Below are 24,446 nucleotides of genomic sequence, written 5' to 3' on the forward strand. Positions count from 1 at the left end.
TGTGCTGCAGCACCTCTTTTCACCCTCTGTCTGAAACCAGAGCCCAGTATGATCTGATTGGTCAACTGCTTAGAGATGTCCCGCCCCTTAGCCTATCATGTACAATGTGTTGGCGCGCTAGCAAATAGAACGAGGTGTGTGGGAGAGAAACTCCCTCCGGAGGGAACTTTGGGATGTTTGCCTTTGCAGACCATGTACATGCACAAAAACAAAACATTATAGGAAAGAGAAACCCCCCAAAAAGCATAATAGGGCCCCTTTAAACAAAGGCTTCAAATGCACACAGCTCAGTATTTAAAATGAATTTAATATCTGAAAGGTTGACTTAACTTTTCCTAGAGGCTTTACATGTACATTATGTACAGATTTACAGTCACTAAAATGTTCATGGAGACATAGTGGTTAAGTAAAAAAAATAAACAGATACAATGCAAATGTAAACCCATCCTCTGAAAATCAAACACTATTGCAAAGTTGCTTTATCCTTAAAAAAGTTTTTTTCAAGAAAAATGCGTACCTATCAAACCATTGATTTCTAAACATCTTCTTTTTAAATAGCAAAATTATCTTTTTTGAAATGGCTTCAAAAACTATGATGAATAAATGTGTCATTTGTGAAAAGGCTGCTGTCTGACAGCATCGGCTGCAAGTACTTTATCATCAGATGTTTAACTAAATTCAAATACAACTTTAAAGCATGATTTAAAATGAAGAGTCAGTGTCAATAGTGGTCTTCAGTATAATCTACAAAATAAAACAATCAACAAATCCTATTTTACTTTTACATATGCACAAATCTTTTATGAAATACGTTTTTATTTTTGCAGTTTCTTCAAATGGCAAATACTGAATGGCATCGGGCCATAAATCCTGTCTCATATTTTACAAAAAAGAAACAGTGCTTTTGGTTTTTAACAGGATTTCTTAACCTTATGTCAGAAGCTGGTGTTCGGAGATGGATGGCTGGAATGATTCATCGATAATTGCTTTACATCTTCTAAATACGATATTTTGCCCTTTTGAAAAGAACAGTATTCTGTTCCCTCTGCTCAAATGTGTGCAGTCAGGGGAACATACACGATACATTTCTTTACACATTGCACTTTTGACAAATAGGAGAAACATGTCTCTTCTATAAGATTTTTGCAAATGTGATATATTTTCCTGGACTTTGTTGTGTCTTTATTTCCAGAATAATTCACCTCTTTTTGATTATATGGAGTTTGGATAATGACTGGAGTAAACAGGTGATTATATTGTTACACAGTTACTGAATCTATTGACTGTGGTGTAAGCATATTTCTTTGCTGCATGCGGAGATAAAGCGCTTCCTTTCACAAGCAGAGAGACATTTGTTTGCAGCTATGTGTTAATATAACCCTGATAACTAGAAGCTGTTAGCAGAAATAGCCGGACATTGTTGAAAAAATATGCTTTGTACACTTTATAGTGTATGTGTGAAAACATTCATGTATTCATATTTACTGTATCAGTGCAAATGGTATCCTTATACGGAAAACAAAATGTACAGTACCTTAGTCCGAACAGAAACGGGGCACATAATAAAATATAAAAAATACAAACACAAGCTACCATCCTACGTTTTGGCAACATATAATTGGACCTTTGCCTCTCAACAATAAAGAGTGTAACAGTAATGCCGATTGATTATCAATTCCAATGGTATGATACTGTACAGTGGTGCATAAATACTGCACATAAATGTATGAAACACTTTCTGATACAAAAATATTACTCTAATGCAACAAACTTTGCATTTGAACAAAAAATAATCTATAAACACCAAAAGATAGTCATGATACAATACATAAACAATCAATATATAAAGAAATAAATAATTTAGAAACGGGTGCAAACAACAACAGAAACATTTTTGCGATATTGCCTTAACAGGACAAGATTTCCATTTTTTTTACATTCGGGCTTAACAGCACAGCTTCCCTTTTCATGGTTTCACAGAGACAGACAGACGGTCCTGGTGTCTGTTGAGTCGTCTGCATATGTTGACGAAACACAGCGTCGTTCTCTACAAGTCATCTGCTGCCTCCGTGTGGACAGTAGTTTCACTTAAATGTTAAATGTCACAGTGTGCTCCTAGCTGATCTTTTGCAGCAGTTTCTCCTCTATCAGTTCAAACTGCACGCTGACGGACATTTCTGCGATGAACTGGTCGCAGCCCTCCTTGGTCACCTGCTTGCAGTATCGCAGGTCGATGTGACAGACGCTCCCACAGCGCTTGAAGTAGGTCAGCGACTGGTCAGTGACCCTGTTACAGACTGCAGGGAGACACCGTGTTAGGAGAGAAGGAACACATGGAGTATAACGGGTCACCGATACTGACAAAAGATATGACATGCAGGGATTAATCAACACTAGGATGTTATAAGACGTGAAGCCAAAAGGTTCTCTATGGTGAGAACTGTTTGACACAGAAAGCCAAAATGCATTTGCCCCTCAGCTGCTTCCATAATGGCTCTCTAATTTAATGCTTTTCACATTTGATTGTATTGCTGGAACAAAAGTGTCTGACTTTAATCTTATTAGCATTTGTGAAAAAAAGACAACCTCTCTGAAATAGTTTGAACAGAAACCCTGATCAGATTTATTAATGGATTGTAGTATTGGACCGCATAATTTTTACTAAGGTGTGCATATTAACTATTGCACTTAACCACAAAAAAATGCAGGTGTATGGATTGATTTATGTTTTTAAATCCACTAGAGCTGTAGTTGAGAATAAAAATACAACTAATGGAAAAGAAAACCGACAACAAAATAATTGCCATTATTTCAAAGTCAAAATATTTGAATGCCAAAATGTCAGAAACTGCTTTTTTCAGCATTACAAAAGTAGAGATTTTCTGTTTTTCTCTGTATATCATATCAAAAATGATATCTTTGGGTTTTGTACTAACATAACGACTGGAATTTTTGTTTGTTAAAACTAAGTGCATACTTTGTATAATGCTCTGCAGGATTGTAAATGATGTTGTTACCTTAGAGGAAAATGTTCCAATTGCATCTATGGAATTAATGTATAGATTTAACATATCCACTATCCACCGTGACTTTGCCATTCAATTAGGAATGCAGAATTGAGCCACTAGGGGGAGCAAGTCAAATGCAGGCGGACTTACAGCCAACCACGACCGGCTCCTACCTGACAGGTTGATGTCAGTGAGCGAGTCTCTGGTGGTCGTCCCGGCCGCCGTCAGGATGTTGACCGACTGGTCCGTGACGTGGTTGCAGTAGCTGAGGTCCAGCTTGGACAGCGAGGGCATGTAGCGGATGAGGAGGCGCAGAGACGTGTCCGTGATGTCCAGGCCCGCCAGCCGCAGGACCTCCACGTTCCGCAGCTTACTCCTGTTGTCCAACTGACCTGCAAAGTATCGAAAAAAAGAGGATGAATACATTATAATTCAGTTTATTTTATTTAGCCTTGCGCAAAAAAAGGCAGTCAAAATGGCACATTCTGTTATAGTAAGTTCCTTCTAAAAAAAAAAAATGCTTTGTACACTTTATAGTGTATGAAAACATTCATGTATTCATATTTACTGTATCAGTGCACTGGTATCCTTATATGGAAAACAAAATGTACAGTACCTTAGTCCGATCAGAAACAGGGCACATAATAAAATATAAAAAATACTAACACAAGCTACCATCCGAAAGTTTGTAACTTTATCTTGCGCCATTGACCGCTATTGTTTAAAAACTATTTTCCCAACATCACTGAGCCACTGGGTGAAATGTTCCCTCCTTAAGAGAAACAAGGACATGGTACCTTATTTTGAGTTAATCCCACATAACCAGAATGCTATAACCACTGAGGACCAATATAGTAATAATCCGCAGCTAAAAATAGTCGGAAATACACGCAGCGCTTTTCCTATGTGAGTAACTTTGGCAAAAAAACTGCAGAGCCTCTACTGACATTTTTAAATATAAATGTTATGTGTATATTCACTCTGAATAATTGTCAAAATACTCCCTCTTGTGTTTAGCCACTGAAAAGACTAATAACTATCGAGACAATCTTTTAAATGTTTCATGTGATAAACATTTCTTAAATTATTCCTACAAATAGTTTGAAAGTAGTTCAACCAATATATATATTAAAACATGTTCAGTCTTTAATAATTGATACCAACAAATCTAACTCTAAATCTGCATAGATGTCTTAATTCTTTGTAATACAATTCTCTTGTGTTGCTTTCTAACATAAATAAGACTATGTAAAGAAATATGCTACATCACATTTTTCCATGTGTCTATTCTTTGTATGCATGTAAGGGGTTCTGTCAGAATAATTGTTTTCCACAGTGTGTGTGAAGGGCAGGCTGGTACCTGGCCTGTTATCTGTAGGAGGAGACAGCAGGTCCCTCATCTGGGCGTCTTTCAGTCCCTCGACCCACTGAACATCCAGGGTCCGCAGGAGAGGACAGCTGGAGGTGCAGAGGGCAGAGACCGCCACCCAGGAGCACCCTGACAACAGCAGCACCCGCAGACCTGACGGGACAGGAGGACAAACAGGACCTCAGGTTAGACACTTTTTACAATAAGCTGGGAAACACACAACGCTGGAATCAGGATGGTCAGCAAAGCAAATATTGATGATGTTTTAATACATTTTTGTTTTAAATTGGCCATGTTAAATATTTATGATCTTAAATCCTGTGGTGTGTGAGGAAGGATAATTATTGTTACATGTCATAGTGTGGGGTCTCAACATTTCTTAGGGATTTGCAGAACAAGTATTGAATGGTCCATCTGCCTACTACTACTAAGCTACAATGCAATGCTTTTCTGTAAGTGTCACAAAGTCTCTTCTACGTGGCCACAGGAAGCTTCCCTGCAAACTAAATATAATGCAGACTCACATTCAGTCTGTTGAAGAAGGTGACCTATTTTTCAGCTTCTCCCGTCTCCAGAGTTTTAGTTAAACTGAGCTCACACAATACACCCACACACACAGTGAGTACTTTTATCCAATTAGCTGACTGATCCAGCAGAGACATTAAGAAGAAAAAGAGAAATCTTTATTCAGGAGCCTCTGGGGATATCATTATCCAGTTGGAGGAGCCATATGGTCACATTTGGGAATTTAACTAAAAACTGCCCATGCAACGTAAACATATACTGTTTTTCATCAATTCTTGGAACAGTGATTTTACTGACCTCAGTACATACTTTTTTGCAGACTACATCAGTGCAAATTGGTGAGTAAGAACATACTTATACAGAAAGTTTATATAAATGTAATGGTATCTGTAAATTGGGAATCTGGAGACCTATAATTGGGAACAATTACTCCATGAGCTAATGCATAAGGGGTTGGTTAGGTTGAATTTAGTTAATTATACTTTTCTTCTGGAACCAACCAAACTCATAATTATGTAGTGAGATGGAAATGTCAAAGGCCATCAGATCTTACTCGTTTATAATGCATCAGTGGTTTTGATCCCCCATTTGTTTCTTGTGGTATTTAGAACACACCAAGAGCCCGCTCATCTTCCTCCAAAATGGTCTCATTTATTGCCTTTTCATTCAAACTCAAACCTAATGCATTGTTTTGCTGGTTGAATGTATTTACCTGGCAGTCTGTTGATGAGCCAGCTGAGTTGTTTTTTGGAGATGTTGGTCCAGCTGAGGTCCAGAGCCACCGGCTGCCTGCGGATGATCCCACTCAGCATGAGAGGAGTGATGGACTTACACCGGTTCAGATTGATGTGCTTCCAGAGCCTCTTATCGCAGCACCTGGTGAGAAACACAGCAGATATTTAAATATATATATCATGCACATTGTTTCAGGTTCACACTTGTATTTTGTGTTCCTACTGAGACATTTCTCCATGCTTTAATGTTCAAAAAGTTCTTTATTTTTCTCATACTGCATGTGCTGCAGCATCTCTTTTCACCTTCTGTCTAAAACCAGAGCCAAGTCTGCTCTGATTGGCTAGCTGGCCGGCTCAATTGTTATTGGTTAACCACTTAGAGATGTCCCGCCCTTACAATGTATCAAAAGCGATAGCCAATAGAAGCGCGAGCATTACATAGTGCTATCACTATGTTCCAAAAGTAAACAAAGGAGTCCAATTAAGGCGTTCAGACAAATTTGACCATTTACGTGCTCAAAAACCTATATAACGTAAAGGAAAGGGAAACCCCTCTTTTAGAGCCTCTTTAATGTCAAATGAACTGTGGGATACTGTACTTGTGTTAAAACTACAAAGGGCATCTGAAACTCACCATCTGTTCCACGTCCTGCAGACACGCATGCACACGCAGAGATCTCTGTGAGTCAAGTGACTGAAAACCGTCATCCACATCTCCCTGCGCATCACGTGTGTTTCTCCGTCGTTCAGCGAGAGTCTGTCCGGCGGGGGGCTGATGGGAGGAGGACGGATCACATGGCGCTCCATTTGGATGCATTTTGGCGGGGACCTGCAGGGAAGTGGTCGGGGGCATATCGGTGTGATCTGGGTGCCCCTGTTCCATCCGAGCGGCGAGTAACCTCGCGTCGTGTCGTTCCCCTCTCGCCCCCTGTGTGGCAGCCAGTCCCCCAGATCACTGCCGCCGTTATTAAGAGGCCATCTTGGCTTTTGCTCGTCCACCTCGTTCTCAGGCTCAGTTTTTACAGGCCTGTGGTTTTGATTGGCCAGACTGTCCTCGGTTTTCAGTGGCCGCCTGTTTTGATTGGTCAAACCCTCCTCCGTTTTAAGGGCCCTGCGGCTCTGATTAGTGGAAGAGTCCTCTGTTTTTAACGGTTTGCGATTCTGATTGGTCATTGAGTCCTCTTTCTTGAGTTGTCGTCGGTTGTGATTGGCTGAGCCGTCCTCTGTCTTCACCGAGCCGTGGTTCTGGTCCGCTGCCTTGGGAGTCTCCTGTTTGAACTCTTTGCTCAGCTCCTTGTTGGGGAGCCGTCGTCTCTGATGGCGAGCCTTCAGCTGAGCGTCTCCTGAGTCGCTGCTCGGTCCCGCTCTGGGAGAGTTTGTGGTTTGTTCACTTTCTCTGATGGCAGAGGTTCTTATCAGGGGACTTAATAACACCTTGGCTTTGTCCTCTGCACTGCGGTCTCTCTCTTTTTTCACTGTTTCCTCTCCCTCCTCATCTTCTTCTTGGTCCTCGTCGTCATACTCTTTTTTCCCCTTTAACTTAATCCTTTCCAAAGAAAATCTATCTCCTTCGTGATCTACCTGATCATCTTCTTCATCGTGATCGTTCTCGGTCTTGATGTGCCGCTTGGGAGTCAGAGGGTCATCCGGTTTTGAGAGTTTCTTCTAACAAAGAGTATAAACACAGATTCAGTTACAGTTAAGACTTTCATTTGTTTAGTAGTATATTCAAAAGATAAGGGTCTTACCTTCTTTTTTACAATGACAGGTTCATCATTGGTGTCAAAAAGTTTCCTCTTTTTCCTCAGTGGGTTGTCCTCAATCCTCGGCCGGGGCGTACCATCCAGAGACAGCAAGGGGGGGCGTTTCTTCGGTGGCTCGTCATCTTTCCTCTTAGGGACTTCCTCCCGCTCTGCCTTTCTCTTAAGAGCAGATGTGGCAGTCAGAGCAGTCACAGTTGCGACTATCGGCGAGTCAGGTTCGTCTTTTGAATCCCGGTTTAACCGCGGCTCCTTCAGTAGAGAGCCAGGAAGGTTGGACGCGTACTTAAATCCTGGCCCCCTTTTTTGCTTTGAGGCCAAAAGGTTAGAAAAACAAACACAACTTTATTTCTCTGGTTCTGAGTTTCTGAGTCAAATGATTAATCATCTAAAGATTCAGACACATACAGAATGAGGTCCATAAAGACACTTACTTTCCCTGTCTTCCCAGCATGGTTGCACTTTGGGCACTCCCAGCAGTTGGGCAATTCATCATTGACTACTCCGTTTGAATCTTTTACCTGCGGAAAGGAGCACATAGAGGAACAGATTTAATTATGCTTTTGTGACGCATGATGTGACCTATTTTAACTCAAAAATGTAAAGAAAAGTAATATCTTATTACTGTAACACAATGAAGTTGTGGACCAATCGTGTGGTTTGTGGTCATCAAACATACATTTGAAGTTGACCATCAAGTTTTTTTCAAAGATGTACATGTGGGTTTGGCTGCATCAATATCAACATATCAGTTACACCTGGGGGGTATACTACGAAGCAGGATTTTCACTTAGCCGGCTAACTTCAGGGAAAACTCTGGGTTTCCGGTCCTACGAAGCTGGTTCTCTTTTTAGCAGGCTAGATCTCCATGGTAACTTATGCTGTGCGGCTAACCTGGTCGGGTCCAGGTTAGGTTGCAGGCTAAGAGCTCAACTCAGTGGAAGCACTGCCTGCTGACCAATCAGAGCTCAGTGTGCGGAGTCTAAAGCGATCAAGTCATATTACAGGAGAAAGGAAATAAAGAAAAGCTGCCGTTGCAGGAAAGACGGCCGGCAAAAATCACCGACTGTGTGAACGTGAACATTAATAGAATATCACTTCCCATCTTCAGAGCAATCTGACTATTATAACATTAGCGTTAAGAAAGCTTACTTAAATATCTACCACAACATAAGTAACCGGATCAGAGTAACATTAAGTACAGTCCGCGGCATATCACATCATAATGTATCATACATTTCCTTATCTGAGTCAGCTGAGCCGTATCTGGCCGTGCAACACTCAGTGTCACATACTGTATGCAGAAGTATTATTTTAAGCAACACATTAAGTTGACGAAACACTCGAGACAAATGTAATTAAAGTCAGATCCACTCGTGTCTTAGACGGGGCAGTGATATCATAAACCTGTTAATGTACGCATTCAAACACTTTTTCTTTTACCAGCTGTATTCACCTTGCAGGTGCAGCTATGTGGCTTTTATCCTGGATAAAGTGTTTAAGTCATGGATGTTTAAAGTTTAACTTCTTCATATTTGTCTAATATTATAGTTGACTTTTCATTCAGGAAGTATGACGCTGCGCTGTCAGTACGCTTCTCCATGTTTGTGATTGGTCGAATGCTCCAAATACCACCCCTTTCATGTGAACGCGCACCTAACTAGATGGGACACGGCTGGCTTGAGCGATCCACTTGATAACCCGCGTCGTAGGACAGTTTAGCGAGAGCGCGTATGTTTTGGATTAGGCCAGCCGGCTAACTCAAACATATCCAGGCTAGGTTGAACCAGCTTCGTAGTACAGGCCTCTGCTCTATCCGTCTGATATTATTGAGTACATACTAATGTTGACTAATTTACCTTAAGACAGTTAGGATGAACAATCTCATTGCAGATGGAGCACTCCATGAGCATGAGGTTAAACTTCTCCTCCTCTTCCTCCACTGTGTCCTCTTTCCCTGCCTCTCCACAGACGAGACACACGGCGGTGTGGGGCAGGACAGGCTGCAGACAAACACAAAACAAGAGGCTTGAAGCTAAGGCTGTTGCTTAAAACGTATATTCTTTCAGTCACAACTGTGATTGATGAACTAGTAAACCCACACCTCCTCACAATACTGTCTTCTATTCATTCAAAGTTTGATTACAATGTTGAGCTCAAGTGAGTGAGTAACCATCTGCAATGTTTTTGTACATGCTACTTGTGCATTAAGGATGAGATGTATTTTGTTGTTGCTTTTCTCTTGGTTTAATCTCTTTTTACTCTTCCACAAATCATTGAAAGTCATGTATTTCATACCTAATTCTATATGCATTATTTTGTATTAATTTAATGCATTATGTCATTACCATCTTCCAACTTGTTGGTTTATTTTGCAAACAAACTAGTGGCCAACATATGGGCTAATTTGGCACACCAGGTTGCAATGAAGTGTGGCATATACTCAGTCTGACTACTGCTCTGAAGCAGTATTAGGGAGTGAACATCCAGAGTGGGTTAAGCATATTGGCATATCTTAAAAGTGGGACACAGATGCTAAAGAGCTTTGGACCGCAAGTGTGGTTTATTGGGACATATGCCAAGTCCTTTCACCCCCTTGTTTATCATGGTCTATCATTCAAAATGAGTCTTTGTCTGTATGCAGTATGATGCAGAAACAATCAAATGTTTATTTTATAAATCCATTCTCCCTATGTGTCTCTGTCCATGGTGCTGAAACATTCTGACATCATCTTTGTGTCTCTCTTCCTGGAACACTACTACAGCTGTTACTACTACTACTTACATTGTTAGATTATATATTAATGGGGTCTACTCGGACATGGCTCACAAGATAGAGGTTGCAACTAGGGGGCGGATTGACCCTGAATAAGAAGACCTTCACATACCTTCCTACCCTTTGGGTATATAAGCCATACTAAACAGCAGCTGGCTTGTGGGATTTTCAAAGGAATCAGTCTGACAGTAGCAATGAAAAGGCTTCTTTAAATGTAAGAAGATGGCATCCGGCTCAAGAGGGTCAACTACTCTGCTTGTGGGTTTGTAATCCACCTTTGCGTTCTTTCGACCCTAATCAAATACCCAATTTGGCCTGATGTGAAGAGCTTTGTTGACTATCCACACCTTCAAAAGGGAGTTACAGAAAAGGCATGAGTAGTACTACTGGTGCAGGGTTAGTCGCTCTTTACAGGGATGCATAGTTTCAGTGTAGTTTGTACAGAGGACAGTGTGTTGATGCAACACATAAGAGAGACAGTGAAGAGTTTCAAGTCATCAAAGAGAGAACAGATCTCTTTTCCTCTCTACCTGTGCCTGTGATGTCTGTTGACATATTAACATTTATGTCACAAAATATTAAGGTTGTCTGATGTTTCCTATATCACTTTAGTAAAGAGATATCATACCGACATGAAAAAGGTTATTTTCGTCTAATCTGACAAATATGTGCATTTCACAGAATGTCAAACACTTCCTTTAACATGATGTCTTTGAATGAACTTACTGCAATGCACTGCCTCATGATGCAGGACTGTTTCATGCGGCCCGGCCCACCAAACTTCTTCATGTCTTTACAGAAGTGGCACTCTCCACACTCCGTCCGCAGGCATGCCTCACACTTCCGGCAGCGCGTCCGCCTCCTCCTGGCGCCAGATGTTCCCCGACACGCTGACAGCTTGACTGCTGAGGCAGGAGAAGCTGCCATCTTAGGTTTCGGCCGGTTTGGAGGCCGGGGCTGAAGGATAAAGAGGATACAGTGTCAGGTAACTTAAATAACAAGGCAACAAATACTTAATAAACAGGCGCCTATAAATAAGTTTGCTGATAAAGGATACATTTATGATTTTACAAAATATTGAGCAATAAGAAGATGCTACAGTCAAAATATGCTACTTGAATATAGGTGTGTAATTTAAATAGTGATGTTTTCATGTGGTAATCGTGTGAAGTGGATTTTAAGTATGGATGTGTCAAGACCCTTAAAGGATGCTATATAATCAGCATTTCAGAATATACTAAATGGTCAACAAACTATTATCAATTTGACATAACAATGTTATTGAACCAAATTTCCAATTTGAGTAAATAAGTAAAAAAGGAAATGAAGAGCTTCTCAATTCATTGTTTTGGTTTGCATTTAATTGAAAATGGTCATAGGGCTCAATAATATGAACTTACAATCATGTTGTGTAATACGAAAAAAAAATCTGAGCATTCTATTAAATTCAATAGGGGTCAGTGACATGTGGATGTAGGCGGTAGGACCTAAACCTTTCTTGGCTCTGGGTCAATAGTTTCAAACACAGCGGAATCAATATATGCAAATGCACACAATACATACTGTATTATCCACAAACACAAATCTGGTCACACTGTGTACAAACATACAATTTTTCACGGCTGTTAAAGCACAGGCTGTGGAAACAAACACATCGAGAATGTCCCTGGAGGCATCTTTCCAAATGTAGCACTTCACTTGCTTGCATGTTCCTACTTCAAAGAGAAACTGCACTTATGGCTACATTTCACACATGGATCACTAGGAGCCTTTCTTCTGTGTTAGAGGGCGTGCAGACTGATTCATAACAGTACACATGTAATGTGCTCCATTTAATAGAACTGGGTAATGGAGATGAGATGCCTTTGATCTCCAACATTATTGTTCCAGTGTTAAATATATTCAGCTCCTTCTCAGGCTCAGAGCCCAACCACAACAATGTATTCTGAACATGAAAACCACATGTCAAAAATCCGCCAAGCGTGCCATGTGCGAAGATATGTGGCAATGTGTGAGATGAAATAAACAAAGAAGACGGAGTGCAAAAAAACACTGCAGCTATTGGAGAGGAAGAACTGATTTCTTTAGTTACATCGGCAGTGCAGATTCTCCTAGCGTCAGCATAGCAACAGCCACGTCCCATTCCCTAACAGTACAGTCTATGACACACAGACGTGTAACCAATAAGAGCTGTAATGAGACTCTCCACCAGAAAATAGAAAGCGGGCTCAATTTGAGCCATATTACTGTAATTTATTCTAACAATAGCCATGAAATAGACTGAAATAGACAGTCAGATATGTAGTAACCAGACAGGATTAGAGTGAGATATTTGGGGGGGGGTTATGCAGTCTGCTGTTTTGGGGGTATTCGGAGGGATTATATGCGAAACACGCTGCACTCAGACTATATCCCAGAAAAACACACAGTTCCGTTTTTAAACCCCATGATGTGAGTCAGGGCAGAGTTATGATCCCTTTACTGATGTCAGATCACGTTAAATAACCGGTAGCTTTGGTATGTTGTGTCTAATTACACGTGCAGCTGCAGGTGTAACAATAACATGAAAGGATACTTCAGAAAGATGTCCATATTGTCCCCTAAATCCCCTCTAACCCCCCCTTCCGTCTGTACAGTCAGTGATCTCTAAAGCAGACATGCCTCTGATGCTCGGAATGTAATGGCAGGAGAGGTTGACAACAACACTGTCAAATGAATAAACTGCCTCTCACTCAGTCTCAGGGATTTTAGTATTTTAAAAACACACATACCCGTGTCCTCGGTACAGGGACAGCACAAGTAACCACCACAAGTATTCTTGCCTTTTCAAAGCTTATTCAGCTGGGACACATTATGAGAAGCAGACTTTATTGTTCATTGGCACACACAGCCTTGGAGCCTTGTAAGCTACTGTGGAGAAGAGTGGAAATCAATTACTGTGGATATACTTAACATCACCTTAAACACACATTGACGACAGTGCATGCTGTGCACAGACTGCAGGAACCACAACGCATGTGTTTTCATCAAAAGCAGGAGGAATTCAAAGCAGATACACACAACACTGTGGATACCATAAATAGACATGAACACCAGCCAATTTCTGTTTCTTAAATAACTGTTAGTAAAATCCATGATTTCTCTCTTCTTCACCTCTAGGAATAAAACGTGTTAACAATTAACTTGGCAAGAAAATGGGTTCACAAGTTCTGCAAGGGATTAGTTTCCTGTTAAGCTTTAGTGGTAGCATATGTTGTAAAGCTGATGCTGCACAAAAAACACATGTAACAGCTCTAGTACACATAGTGTGTAGCCAGGATTTGATAAATGGCAAAAGGAAAGAGGAACAAGTCTTATAACTCTAATAAAACCTCTGGAGTGGATAGTTGCTGATGACTGTATAGTAAACAACAGCAACTGGTCTGGACTAGAGTCTGGAAAATATGAAATCTAAAATACACAATCTAAAAAACACTGTTTTTCAGCCTGCTGTGGACAACCTGCATGTACCTGGGCATATTTAATTTATGTAAAGATGGCTGTGGAACAACAAAAAAAGCGCATTTTACATGACAAAATAGATCAAATGTGTTGTTATAAAGCAAAAAAGAAATCTGTCGTTTGAGGTAAATGTTTTTAACATCCATATGCAGCCACTTTAACATGGGGGGTTGTTTAATAAGAAATATTCTAATTTACAAAACACATTTCTCGCTGTGTAAGCAAGTCACATCTTAGATTATCCCAAACCATATTGAATATTCCTTTCGTAACGACTGCTTTCTCAATAACACATAACCATTTGTGGGTCACACATCTTCCAACATGCTTATCTGGTGTTTTGACAATCCAACCATGAAAGATTAATCTCCATCTACATGTATTTCCATTCCTCTGCTTCTCTGCTTTGAAACAGCCAATAGCAGCCCTGAGGCTCTGAGCTATATAAACACAGCCTGCTCCTGCTGCTGGTTTCACCTGACAAAAACATACAAGCATGCACACACACACAAGCGGCAAACGCATCTAAAAAATAAACAAAGGGGCAAACATCAAAGACCAAGCATTAGAATAAATCAATGCATTTCTCTCCAGGTAGCTTTTTCCCCCCTCGCTGCCCTGTGAGGCTGCTCACTGCTCTGTCTGGCAGCAGCATTCCTCTGGTGGCCTCTCTGTAACAGCCTGCAGGGGTTTGGAGTGCTAACCTGCTCAGAGTCTGAGTCGTAGTCCTCATCGTCAGCGCTCAGCGACATGGCCATGGCTGCTTTTCACGCACTGTCCAGCTCACAGCAAACTGACATGGCTGCAATCTCCTCCTCCTCCTTCTACTCGTGCTGCTGCTGTCTGGCCTACAGCCCTCCCTCCTACTCTAAAGCTCCACAATACCACAAGCAGATGTAGGAAACACAGACAAGCCTGCCTCATTAATATGGATACACTCCCTGAAAAAAGGGGAGGGGTGTTTGGGAGCGCGGAGCCAATGGGAGGCTGCTGTGCATCAGAATATGTACTGTGGCTGTGTGCCTGAATCCAATGAGGAGAGAACATGCAGAGAAGGTGCTGTCATATTCATGATGGGAATAACAGGGAGAGGAGAGCAGGCTCCTCAGCCAATGGAGCCAGATGGCATCTCATTACAAAAGGCAAACACAAAGAGGCCCCAACACCAGCAGCTGGCCTCTAGAGGGACCGGGGGGGAGGGGGGGTCCAGAGGGGCAATAAAACCAACACAAATCACCTCCACACATTAAATACAACACATCCCATCCACTCAACTACTGTTGAGGTATGCTACTCACGTCATGCATATGTTTAACAAATATATCATTAATGAATATGTGTATGTAATTATGTCAATAATATGAAAATAAAGAACAGATAACCTCAATATTGTGGAGCGTACACACATGCTTTAATAAATAAAATTTATTTGCCTGAGCATTGTTTTTTTCCACCAACATTATATGTTCAAGTTTTAGCGTAAAAGCCTGGATTTGTACCCTATTAGGGCCTCCGGCTCAGATCAAAACAACATGAAATTAAAGGTTATTTTAAATAAACATTCGTGTTTAGAACTATTTAAGTATAAAAAGATCACTATATCACATGGACTATGTGTCTAAGGAGTTATTTTTTGTCAGGCCCTTTGCCTAGCCTGCAGTCTCCCCCAGTGTGTGCGTGTGTGTGTGTGCGTGCGTGCGCTTGATTGCAGGTGCCAATCTGTTGTCGTCCCAATCGGGGATTTAAATACTCAGCTACAAATCCACCAAGCTGTCAGATTGTAGATTCTGTTACACAGTTTGTTGAATGTTCTTGCCGCTTACTAAATACTCCATTAGTTTATTTTGGTTTCTAACTACTGTTTCCTGATCCTTCAGTCATCCTGCCTGTCTCCTGTCTCCTGTCTCCTTCCCCTCCTGGTAAAAATAACTCTGGATTCCTGACCACCCTCTCCACCTGGACCACACTCCAAAAACCTTTCAGGTGAAAAGGTCTGAACCTTTAATGCTCTCTCAATTTACATAATATTATGGTGATTGTTCTTTGGTATTGTTTGATCAACTCAAATGTGTGTATCGAGTGTCCATTAACTTTATTTAATAGGCCTAACAAAGAAGTACGCAAAAGCCATCAGATAGTCTCAGAGTGCAGCTGACATATTCTTACCTTTATGGTTTTCTTGGGCCAGTACACCACAGGAACCCCAGTGATGGCTAATTGTGGGTCGTCATCGGCATGTTCTTTTAAGAGAACCTAGACAACCACAAAGAAGAAACCTAAATTAAAGGACGACTCGGCTTAAAGTATTACATTTACTCAGAGATGAAAAAGGTCATTTAACAAGTAAACTCACAAATGTAGAGAAAGAAAAATAAACTTAAATATTCAGTGACTGAACTTTATGAGTTTTTTGTCAATGGAGCAAATTGCCAGACTTTTTAAAGTTGGACCAACCTCATCACACCCTAATTGACCCTAATACACTTTTGTTTTCATGTGATATGAACAGTATACATTGTGCAAATGACTGTCATCCTTTTGTTTCCTACCTTCATGTCTTCCAGCAGGGCTTGTGGGTTCTCTATTCCCTCTGGAACACATTTCTTATTTTCAGGGAGCGACTCCAGCTTCTCAACCAGTTTCCTGAGTCCGCTCAGTTCGAACTCTGTCAAATGCGTCCATTTAGTCACAGACTCCTCGGCTGGGGAGTCAGAGGGGGTTTGGGGGAACTCTAGAGAGGTGGAACCGGGGTTACAGCTGTCCTCAGAGTCCACAGATAAAACAGCTTTGAGGTGCTGACCCCTCCGGTTGTCAGGAGAGCTGGGTCCGTCCTGAGCGCCTCTCTCTGGTTTCTCACCATCCCTGACCTGAGTCTCACATGAGTCCTCGTTCAGGTCCTGGATCCTGGAGTCAGAGGAGGGGCTCCCTGTGTTGACCTTTGTCTCATAATCTAGCAGGAAATACAAGATAAGTTTACCGGTTTTGGAGTATGGTGATCTGCTTTATGAATGCCTCTGACCAGTGCCTACAGAGTTTGGATACTGTGTACCATTGTGCCTTACGTTTTATTACTGGATATGGATATCGTGTACACCACTGCACTTTGTATGCTGCTGCTAATTGTCCATCTTTATCTGCACGCAGACTTTCCCATTGGTTGGGTTTTATATTAAAATCTCTGCTTGAGCTGGTTCCCTCTTATATTTGCACATATATGTGTAAAAAACAAAGTCTATATGGCCTGCGCTCCCAATATTTTATTCAGATGCTGGTTCCTAAAGTGAGAACAGAACTGGGTAAAAAAGCGTTTAAATATGCTGCCCCTTCTGCCTGGAATAATGTACAGAAGGAGCTGAAACTGTCAGATGTTATCACTATGGGGGCGTTCAAGTCCATCTTAAAGGACAGAGAACAACAATCCATTGGTCGATGTGATCGCTCGTATATCCCATAATTGAAGTTGTTTCTTTTATTTTGCATATTGACTTGTTAATGTGCCATTTTATTTGTGTTTTATGACCACTGTATTCGTGTGCCTCTATTGTTTTGTGTTTATTTGTTGTAACTGTGTTCATGCTGCCCTTTTGGCCAGGTCTCTGCATTGTCAGAGAATCATTGTATCTGGAAAAATGAATTGTATGATGAAGCAAGAAACTGAAACGGCATTCATGATATGCCCCCTCTTGGGTATTTCCAATAGTAATGAGAAGTTACACTACTTGATCTCACTCACCAGTTGGCACAGGCTCTTTGCGGACCTCCCGAGATAAATAGGAACGTTTTGTGAGGCAGTGCAGATATCTCTCCAGGACATACCAGCAAATCTCATTGTAGAAGGGAAAACGGAACTTCGAATTAACCTGAAAATAGAGACAAAAATATTCAGTAAGTTTAAAAACAATGAATATTAACATGTATTTTTTTTATTGATTCTGCCAATGTTAAATCAGAGTTCTGTCGGTGTTTCGTCAACTATTCTAGTACACAGTCAGTGACCCCTTTCAGCCCATTTTCTTTCTGGAGCTACCAAACATCTTCCAACACACAAAGAATTGCTTTTCGGCACACACATATCTTCCTGGGTTTTCAATTTAGATTTTCTGTCACTCACAAATATTTTGCCCTTGACTCTTTACTCTTATCTCTTTTTCAATCTCAACCGTTTCCTCCTCCATCACTCCATCACTTGTATTCTCCTGTCTATATCCATGAACTCTTCCCCTGCTTCTCACAGAGATAGAGTTATCCTGGTAGAGATCACTTTATAATTTGGTGCAGGCCACAGTTCAGCTACACAATGGAGAATGCAGCCAGACTCCTACCTTAGTCCTATTCTCTATCTCATGGATGGTAAGCTGCATAGGAATGTTGAAGCTGTGCAGAATATTGCCTCCAAACACCAGTGAGTCCTCTGGAGTGTAGACAGCATGGATCCACCCTTATTAACAGAAATAACAAAAGAGATAAGGAACACACAGGATCCATGCAAATATGGTATTCAGGTCAAGTTTGGCATCACTGTCCATTGAAGGGGCAGCTAATCTTTCCTGCTGACTTCTTTAAAACCACCATGCCAACACACCAGATGGGATAAAGAAGGTGTATCCTTGCTTAAGCTCCACTCTCTGGCATCCGTCAGCTCGGTCTCCCAGGAAGATATCACTCTGCTTGCCTGACAGGACCCAGTCCTCATAAAGGGCAAGGTTATGAGGGGTCGGAGGCACAAGCCAAAACACCTGAGGAGAAGGAGAGTGTGTTTTATTTTGAGGTTTAGATATCCACTCTGACCAGAGATACCTGTCCTTCATTTTTCCTCTTATTGTCAAAATGAAAGGTAAACCAATAAATGAATATAAGTTGTAAAATAAATTGATATTGTATAGTAAAGAACCCCCATTTCCTCCAGAAAAAAAAAGATCAAATTAAAACTTAGCCTTGTATTGAAAAAAAAAGATCCCGTAGGTCACAAATAAAGACAAATAATCTTGAAATAATGACTTAGTATGGCATACATTTCTCTGTATCTGAACATCATACATGTTTCCAAAAGAATAACCTAGTATATTTTAATACCAAGTCCTTATTTATCATATATTCATATATAAGAGACGGAAATTAACGTACTTTTTGTCCTTTGAATACGTGATACCAAACAGAGGTTCCACCGAAATCAATGTGGAAGTCTGTATAGCAGCCCTTTACACTCATCAAACAATACCTATAGCAGAAAAAGAGATTAAATATATATACATAATTAAATACAATTACATTTTACAAGACAAGCCGATTGTTGAAGTTAGATAAGTAAAACAGATCTAAAGATCTAAATATGAAAAAGAAAGCTCAACCAATTAGAAAGCATCAGGTGTGTTTAACTGAAATCTACAGCTACTAATGGAAAACACCAATAAAAATCACTCACAAGAGCACTAGAGTAGAGTAAACGGTTCCCAATGGGACATCGCTCCTCTGGAAATTAATTAAGGAATGATCAGCACTCCAAGCCATAAATGAATCAGTAATTTAGCTTAATCTGAGCCACTCTTCTTTATTTTTTTCATAACAGTGTGTATACAAAAAAAATGTCATTCATCGCACAAATTTTTGTTTTTGAGTTGAGAGCTCATAAGCAGCGGAAAACAAGTCAAAAATCGCCCAGCTATTGTAAAACTCAGCCTGATAGGGTACCGAATGGTAACATTATGCTAGATACAGTGGGGCAAAAAAGTATTTAGTCAGCCACCAATTGTGCAAGTTCTCCCACTTAAAAAGATGAGAGAGGCCTGTAATTTTCATCCTAGGTATACCTCAACTATGAGAGACAAAATGAGAAAAACAAAATCCAGAAAATCACATTGTCTGATTTTTAAAGAATTTATTTGCAAATTATGGTGGAAAATAAGTATTTGGTCAATAAAAAAGTCATCTCAATACTTGTTATATATCCTTTGTTGGCAATGACAGAGGTCTTACACAAGGTTTTCACACACTGTTGCTGGTATTTTGGCCCTATTCCTCCATGCAGATCTCCTCTANCTGTATTAATGGCACCTGTTTGAACTCGTTATCAGTATAAAAGACACCTGTCCACAACTTCAAACAGTCACACTCCAAACTCCACTATGGCCAAGACCAAAGAGCTGTCAAAGGACACCAGAAACAAAATTGTAGACCTGCACCAGGCTGGGAAGACTGAATCTGCAATAGGTAAGCAGCTTGGTGTGAAGAAATCAACTGTGGGAGCAATTATTAGAAAATGGAAGACATACAAGACCACTGATAATAAGACTTACAGAAAACGTTTGACCCCTATCATTGCCAACAAAGGGTATATAACAAAGTATTGAGATGAACTTTTTTTATTGACCAAATACTTATTTTCCACCATCATTTGCAAATAAATTCTTTAAAAATCAGACAATGTGATTTTTTGGATTTTTTTTCTTTCTCATTTTGTCTGTCATAGGTATACCTAGGATGAAAATTACCGGCCTTTCTCATCTTTTTAAGTGGGAGAACTTGCACAATTGGTGGCTGACTAAATACTTTTTTGCCCCACTGTAGCTCTGCTTGAAAGCTACAGCGGCCAAGAACACGTTTCCTATTATTGCATCAAGATAAACAGCCTTCAGAATTTTTGGGTGCTTTATTTAATCAAAATTTAGAATTTATAAATATCAACATAATTGATCAAAGTCAGAATAGGTATAAAGGGGTACACAATTGGGTAAATGTCTCTGTTTAATTGCATGAACTGTAAGGAACTTAGGTTAAAAATAAGCTTTTGACTCTTAGTATGTACAAATGCTGACAGCTGATTGGCTGAGAGCTGTCTGCGCAGTCACACTACAGCTGTTCTAAAACCACCATCTTCCACTGTGGAAAACTCTGCTGCCTAGCAACAATCAGGAGCACTTACAGGAGACGGATAGCAGCGACTGTATGCAGCACTCTACAATAATAAAGCGATACATGAGACATTCAGATGGGGGAAGAAATCACATTTACTGCCAAGGAGCCATTTTCTTGAAGTATTTTCTGTAAATTGGTTTAGATGTTTGTTTTACTTATAGTTCAGGAGAGGTTTTTTTGAAGACAGAAACACAATGAAGTAAAGTCATACCTTTGCACTTTAGGGTACTTCATGTCTGAGATTACATTGGTGGCTTCTGTTTGGCTCTGTTTCAGATCAGGGGGCCACGTGTTGTCTACCCAGTCCACTTGATCCACCTGAGTGAGCAAAACTGCACCTTTAACCATCAATCACATCGTACAATCTTGAAATACAAGCCCCGGATTTGTGTGACCTTTTATAATATTATACAGAGCGTGTTATATTACCACTGTGGGCCGCTTGATGAGGTTTTCCAGCTTAGTGTGGCTGAACTCTAAGCTGATGACGTTGAAGAGTTTTTCCCGCTCTTCCTCTGGTGTCTCATAATAACGCACAAACTGAGCCATGCTCATCTCAGAGCCTTTCTGAGTGCTCACATCCATCACATCCACGGAGCGCCGACTGCCTGCAACAACACCCAGGACACCCATAACCTTTGAGCACTTCCACTGTCAATAACATGAAATAGCATCTGTCTATATGTGTGTCCACAGTCTTGCATGGTTTATGAGATTTATACGGACAATGTATATCGTTGACGACACGTCACAGATCTCAGATATCATGAATAAGTGGCTCCTAATTCATGTAATTCCTCATCTTGCCCACTAGATGGCGCAACTAAGCCACCATCATGTTCATTTCTTTCAGGCTTCACTTTATATACAGTGGGGCAAAAAAGTATTTAGTCAGCCACCAATTGTGCAAGTTCTCCCACTTAAAAATATGAGAGAGGCCTGTAATTTTCATACTAGGTATACCTCCACTATGAGAGACAAAATGAGAAAAAAAAAAATCCAGAAAATCACATTGTCTGATTTTTAAAGAATTTATTTGCAAATTATGGTGGAAAATAAGTATTTGGTCAATAACAAAAGTTCATCTCAATACTTTGTTATATACCCTTTGTTGGCAATGACAGGGGTCAAACGTTTTCTGTAAGTTTTCACAAGGTTTTCACACACTGTTGCTGGTATTTTGGCCCATTCCTCCATGCAGATCTCCTCTAGAGCAGTGATGTTTTGGGGCTGTTGCTGGGCAACACGGACTTCCAACTCCCTCCAAAGGTTTTCTATGGGGTTGAGATCTGGAGACTGGCTAGGCCACTCCAGGAGTTGATTTCTTCACACCAAGCTGCTTACCTATTGCAGATTCAGTCTTCCCAGCCTGGTGCAGGTCTACAATTTTGTTTCTGGTGTCCTTTGACAGCTCTTTGGTCTTGGCCATAGTGGAGTTTGGAGTGTGACTGTTTGAGGTTGTGGACAGGTGTCTTTTATACTGATAACGAGTTCAAACAGGTGCCATTAATACAGTTAACAAGTGGAGGACAGAGGAGGCTCTTAAAGAAGAAGTTACAGGTCTGTGAGAGCCAGAAATCTTGTTTGTTTGTAGGTGACCAAATACTTATTTTACAGAGGAATTTACCAATTAATTCATTAAAAATCCTACAATGTGATTTCCTGGATTCTTTCCCCCCCATTTTGTCTCTCATAGTTGAAGTGTACCTAGGATGAAAATTACAGGCCTCTCATCTTTTTAAGTGGGAGAACTTGCACAATTGGTGGCTGACTAAATACTTTTTTTCCCCACTGTAGCTAAGCTGTGTATTAAGAAGAACATTGCAAATATGAAAAATGTCACATTATCTTATCTTTAAATAAAATAAGATAATTAATACATTAAATACCTCTGAATTCCCTTTATTCTTTAAAGTCGGATCTGCCAATTACATGTTTCCTTCTTTCTAAAAAAAACTATAGTAGACAGCATACAAAACATTTATATAACTTTTTATTTTATAGAAAATTAAAGTTTAAACTAAAGCTTTGACTATTAAAAACATTTCCTCTTACTTTCCTACTCCAAATATGCATACATTTTATTTTGTGAGTGTTTGTGTATATAGCATCCTACTTACCAACTAATCCTTTAATTTCACTGACTGTAAATTCTGGATCCGGCATTCTATGAAAAAGATATATGTATGTCAATCAGTTAATGAGCTAAGTCCTGCAATTGATTAAATACATAAATATACATCAAATAAAGAGTGGGTACCGTTCAAAACCACAAGCTCCTCAAAAGATACATCTTTAAAGTTTTATGTAAGCTGATATTCCAGATAAATGTCTTCTCACCTGATCCCAAGCCCATCTTTCTCTTTAAAAATGAGTGGGGTCCTGAGAGCATCCTTTTGCACATATTCATAAGAGAAGTCTGCATTGGAAAAAGGTATTTAAAGTAAAACACACATATTTTGGTTAAGACATGCATATTTCCTGCCATATTACAGCTAAATATAAAAAAAAAGAGTAACAATAGATTATAATAACAAATGCTTTGTGCTATATTACCTTTACCCTCCATGCAGAGCACAAATGAGGCGCTGTAACTGTCACTGACCAGCTTTTCCTCCACACTGAAACCTCTGATGTTTGCAATTTCTTCCACATCGGACAGATCCTCGTTTTCATCGTACATCCTCCGGCAGATGGAGCGCTGCCATTGGAAACAGAGTGAGGATTTACATGACACAACAAACACAGCAGACTCTTTCTGTGGTAACTCCCCCTGTCTCTATAATAAACCACCATACATCATGGTTGAACATTTATTTAATCTAGGGTCAGCTTTTATTTGACGGGTATTAGTACACACGGAATGTGTGCACTGTTGTTTAACAACTGAATAGTAATAAAGTAAATGTAAACATTGAGCTACTATTGAATTTGCGATCAAAACTTGAAAACTGTAGTAAGGGGTCATATTCCCTTTTTTATATTATTTCCCCCTTTTTTAATATTTATTAAAAACGCATTTTTTTTCTAAAATGTTACGTCAAGCACGATAACCGTTTAACGACACTTGTCCAGGGAAAAGACAGCAGTTGGTACGTTATTCCACAACATACATCTATAATGTTTACAATATTACACTGTTATAGATGCTGTATTATCTTGTACGCTGATCTATTACAAATATACAATAAGTTGTAAGGTCTAAAATGCGGGAGAACTATCTTTTCCTCCTCATTGCCTCTAACTTGTGACTTGATGCATCCCAGCGTTTACAAACGTTAGCTTAGCTCACTAATTAGCTTGCTGCCAATCTCACTCCCCAAGATAACGATGGTACACACCAGCCTGCGTCCGGATTCGGCACACGTTTCCACGGCCTGGGCCATATTCTCTTATCAGTGTGATCCAGTCACTCGGTTTCGGGAATGCATCTTCTTCATGCGTAGTGAAGTTAGAGAAACACTTAGCACGCTTTTTCAGGTTCAAAACAAGGGAACCATGTTTTTGTGTGTTACGTCACCGCCAGGAACCAAAACATTGTTGGACAACGTCACGGCGTGTTAGTAGTTCACAGCTTTACAGGCAGCTGGGGTGACAAACAAAGATGAAACACTATTTATCACATCAGATAAATCACTTGTTGTTTCTAGCTCAAATAAAAAAATATTTTAACCACTACTATTGGACAGTTTAATCGTCTACCATAGCTTTAAATAGATAACGTATCTAGTTTATAATCGAAAAAGCATATCTTTATCTATTTTCAGTCATTCTGTAATAATTCATATGCATGGTGTGTGTCACGTGGGCTGCAGAAGGAGTTATTTTAAATTGACAAAAACATAATATCTGACAATAACT

At 40.1% G+C, this 24,446-nt stretch overlaps 1 protein-coding gene across 3 annotated transcripts; it reads right to left on the reverse strand.

Annotated features, from left to right (window-relative positions):
- Positions 1 to 287: 287 nt before the first annotated feature.
- Positions 288 to 24,190, reverse strand: kdm2bb (lysine (K)-specific demethylase 2Bb). 3 transcript variants are annotated; one of them, XM_010780266.1, is made up of 21 exons: positions 23,927 to 24,190; positions 23,142 to 23,286; positions 22,926 to 23,004; positions 22,706 to 22,752; positions 21,015 to 21,193; positions 20,797 to 20,903; positions 18,798 to 18,891; positions 18,256 to 18,409; positions 17,996 to 18,111; positions 17,407 to 17,533; positions 16,223 to 16,623; positions 15,840 to 15,926; positions 10,899 to 11,129; positions 9,256 to 9,399; positions 7,831 to 7,917; positions 7,385 to 7,705; positions 6,271 to 7,301; positions 5,615 to 5,778; positions 4,369 to 4,530; positions 3,182 to 3,400; positions 288 to 2,297 (listed from the first exon to the last, which is right to left on the reverse strand). In XM_010780266.1, the coding sequence occupies exons 1-21, from the start codon at positions 23,969 to 23,971 to the stop codon at positions 2,116 to 2,118; spliced, it is 4,122 nt and encodes a 1,373-aa protein (XP_010778568.1). In that variant the 5' UTR covers positions 23,972 to 24,190; the 3' UTR covers positions 288 to 2,115. The 3 variants fall into 3 exon arrangements, with proteins under 3 accessions (XP_010778568.1, XP_010778560.1, XP_010778576.1); XM_010780258.1 differs by having other exon boundaries at positions 7,385 to 7,714; XM_010780274.1 differs by having other exon boundaries at positions 2,187 to 2,297; positions 3,159 to 3,400; positions 7,385 to 7,714.
- Positions 24,191 to 24,446: the final 256 nt, after the last annotated feature.

Source organism: Notothenia coriiceps, unplaced genomic scaffold (genome assembly GCF_000735185.1).
Source record: "Notothenia coriiceps isolate Sejong01 unplaced genomic scaffold, NC01 NC01_scaffold00000464, whole genome shotgun sequence".
Taxonomy (NCBI): Eukaryota; Metazoa; Chordata; class Actinopteri; order Perciformes; family Nototheniidae; genus Notothenia; species Notothenia coriiceps.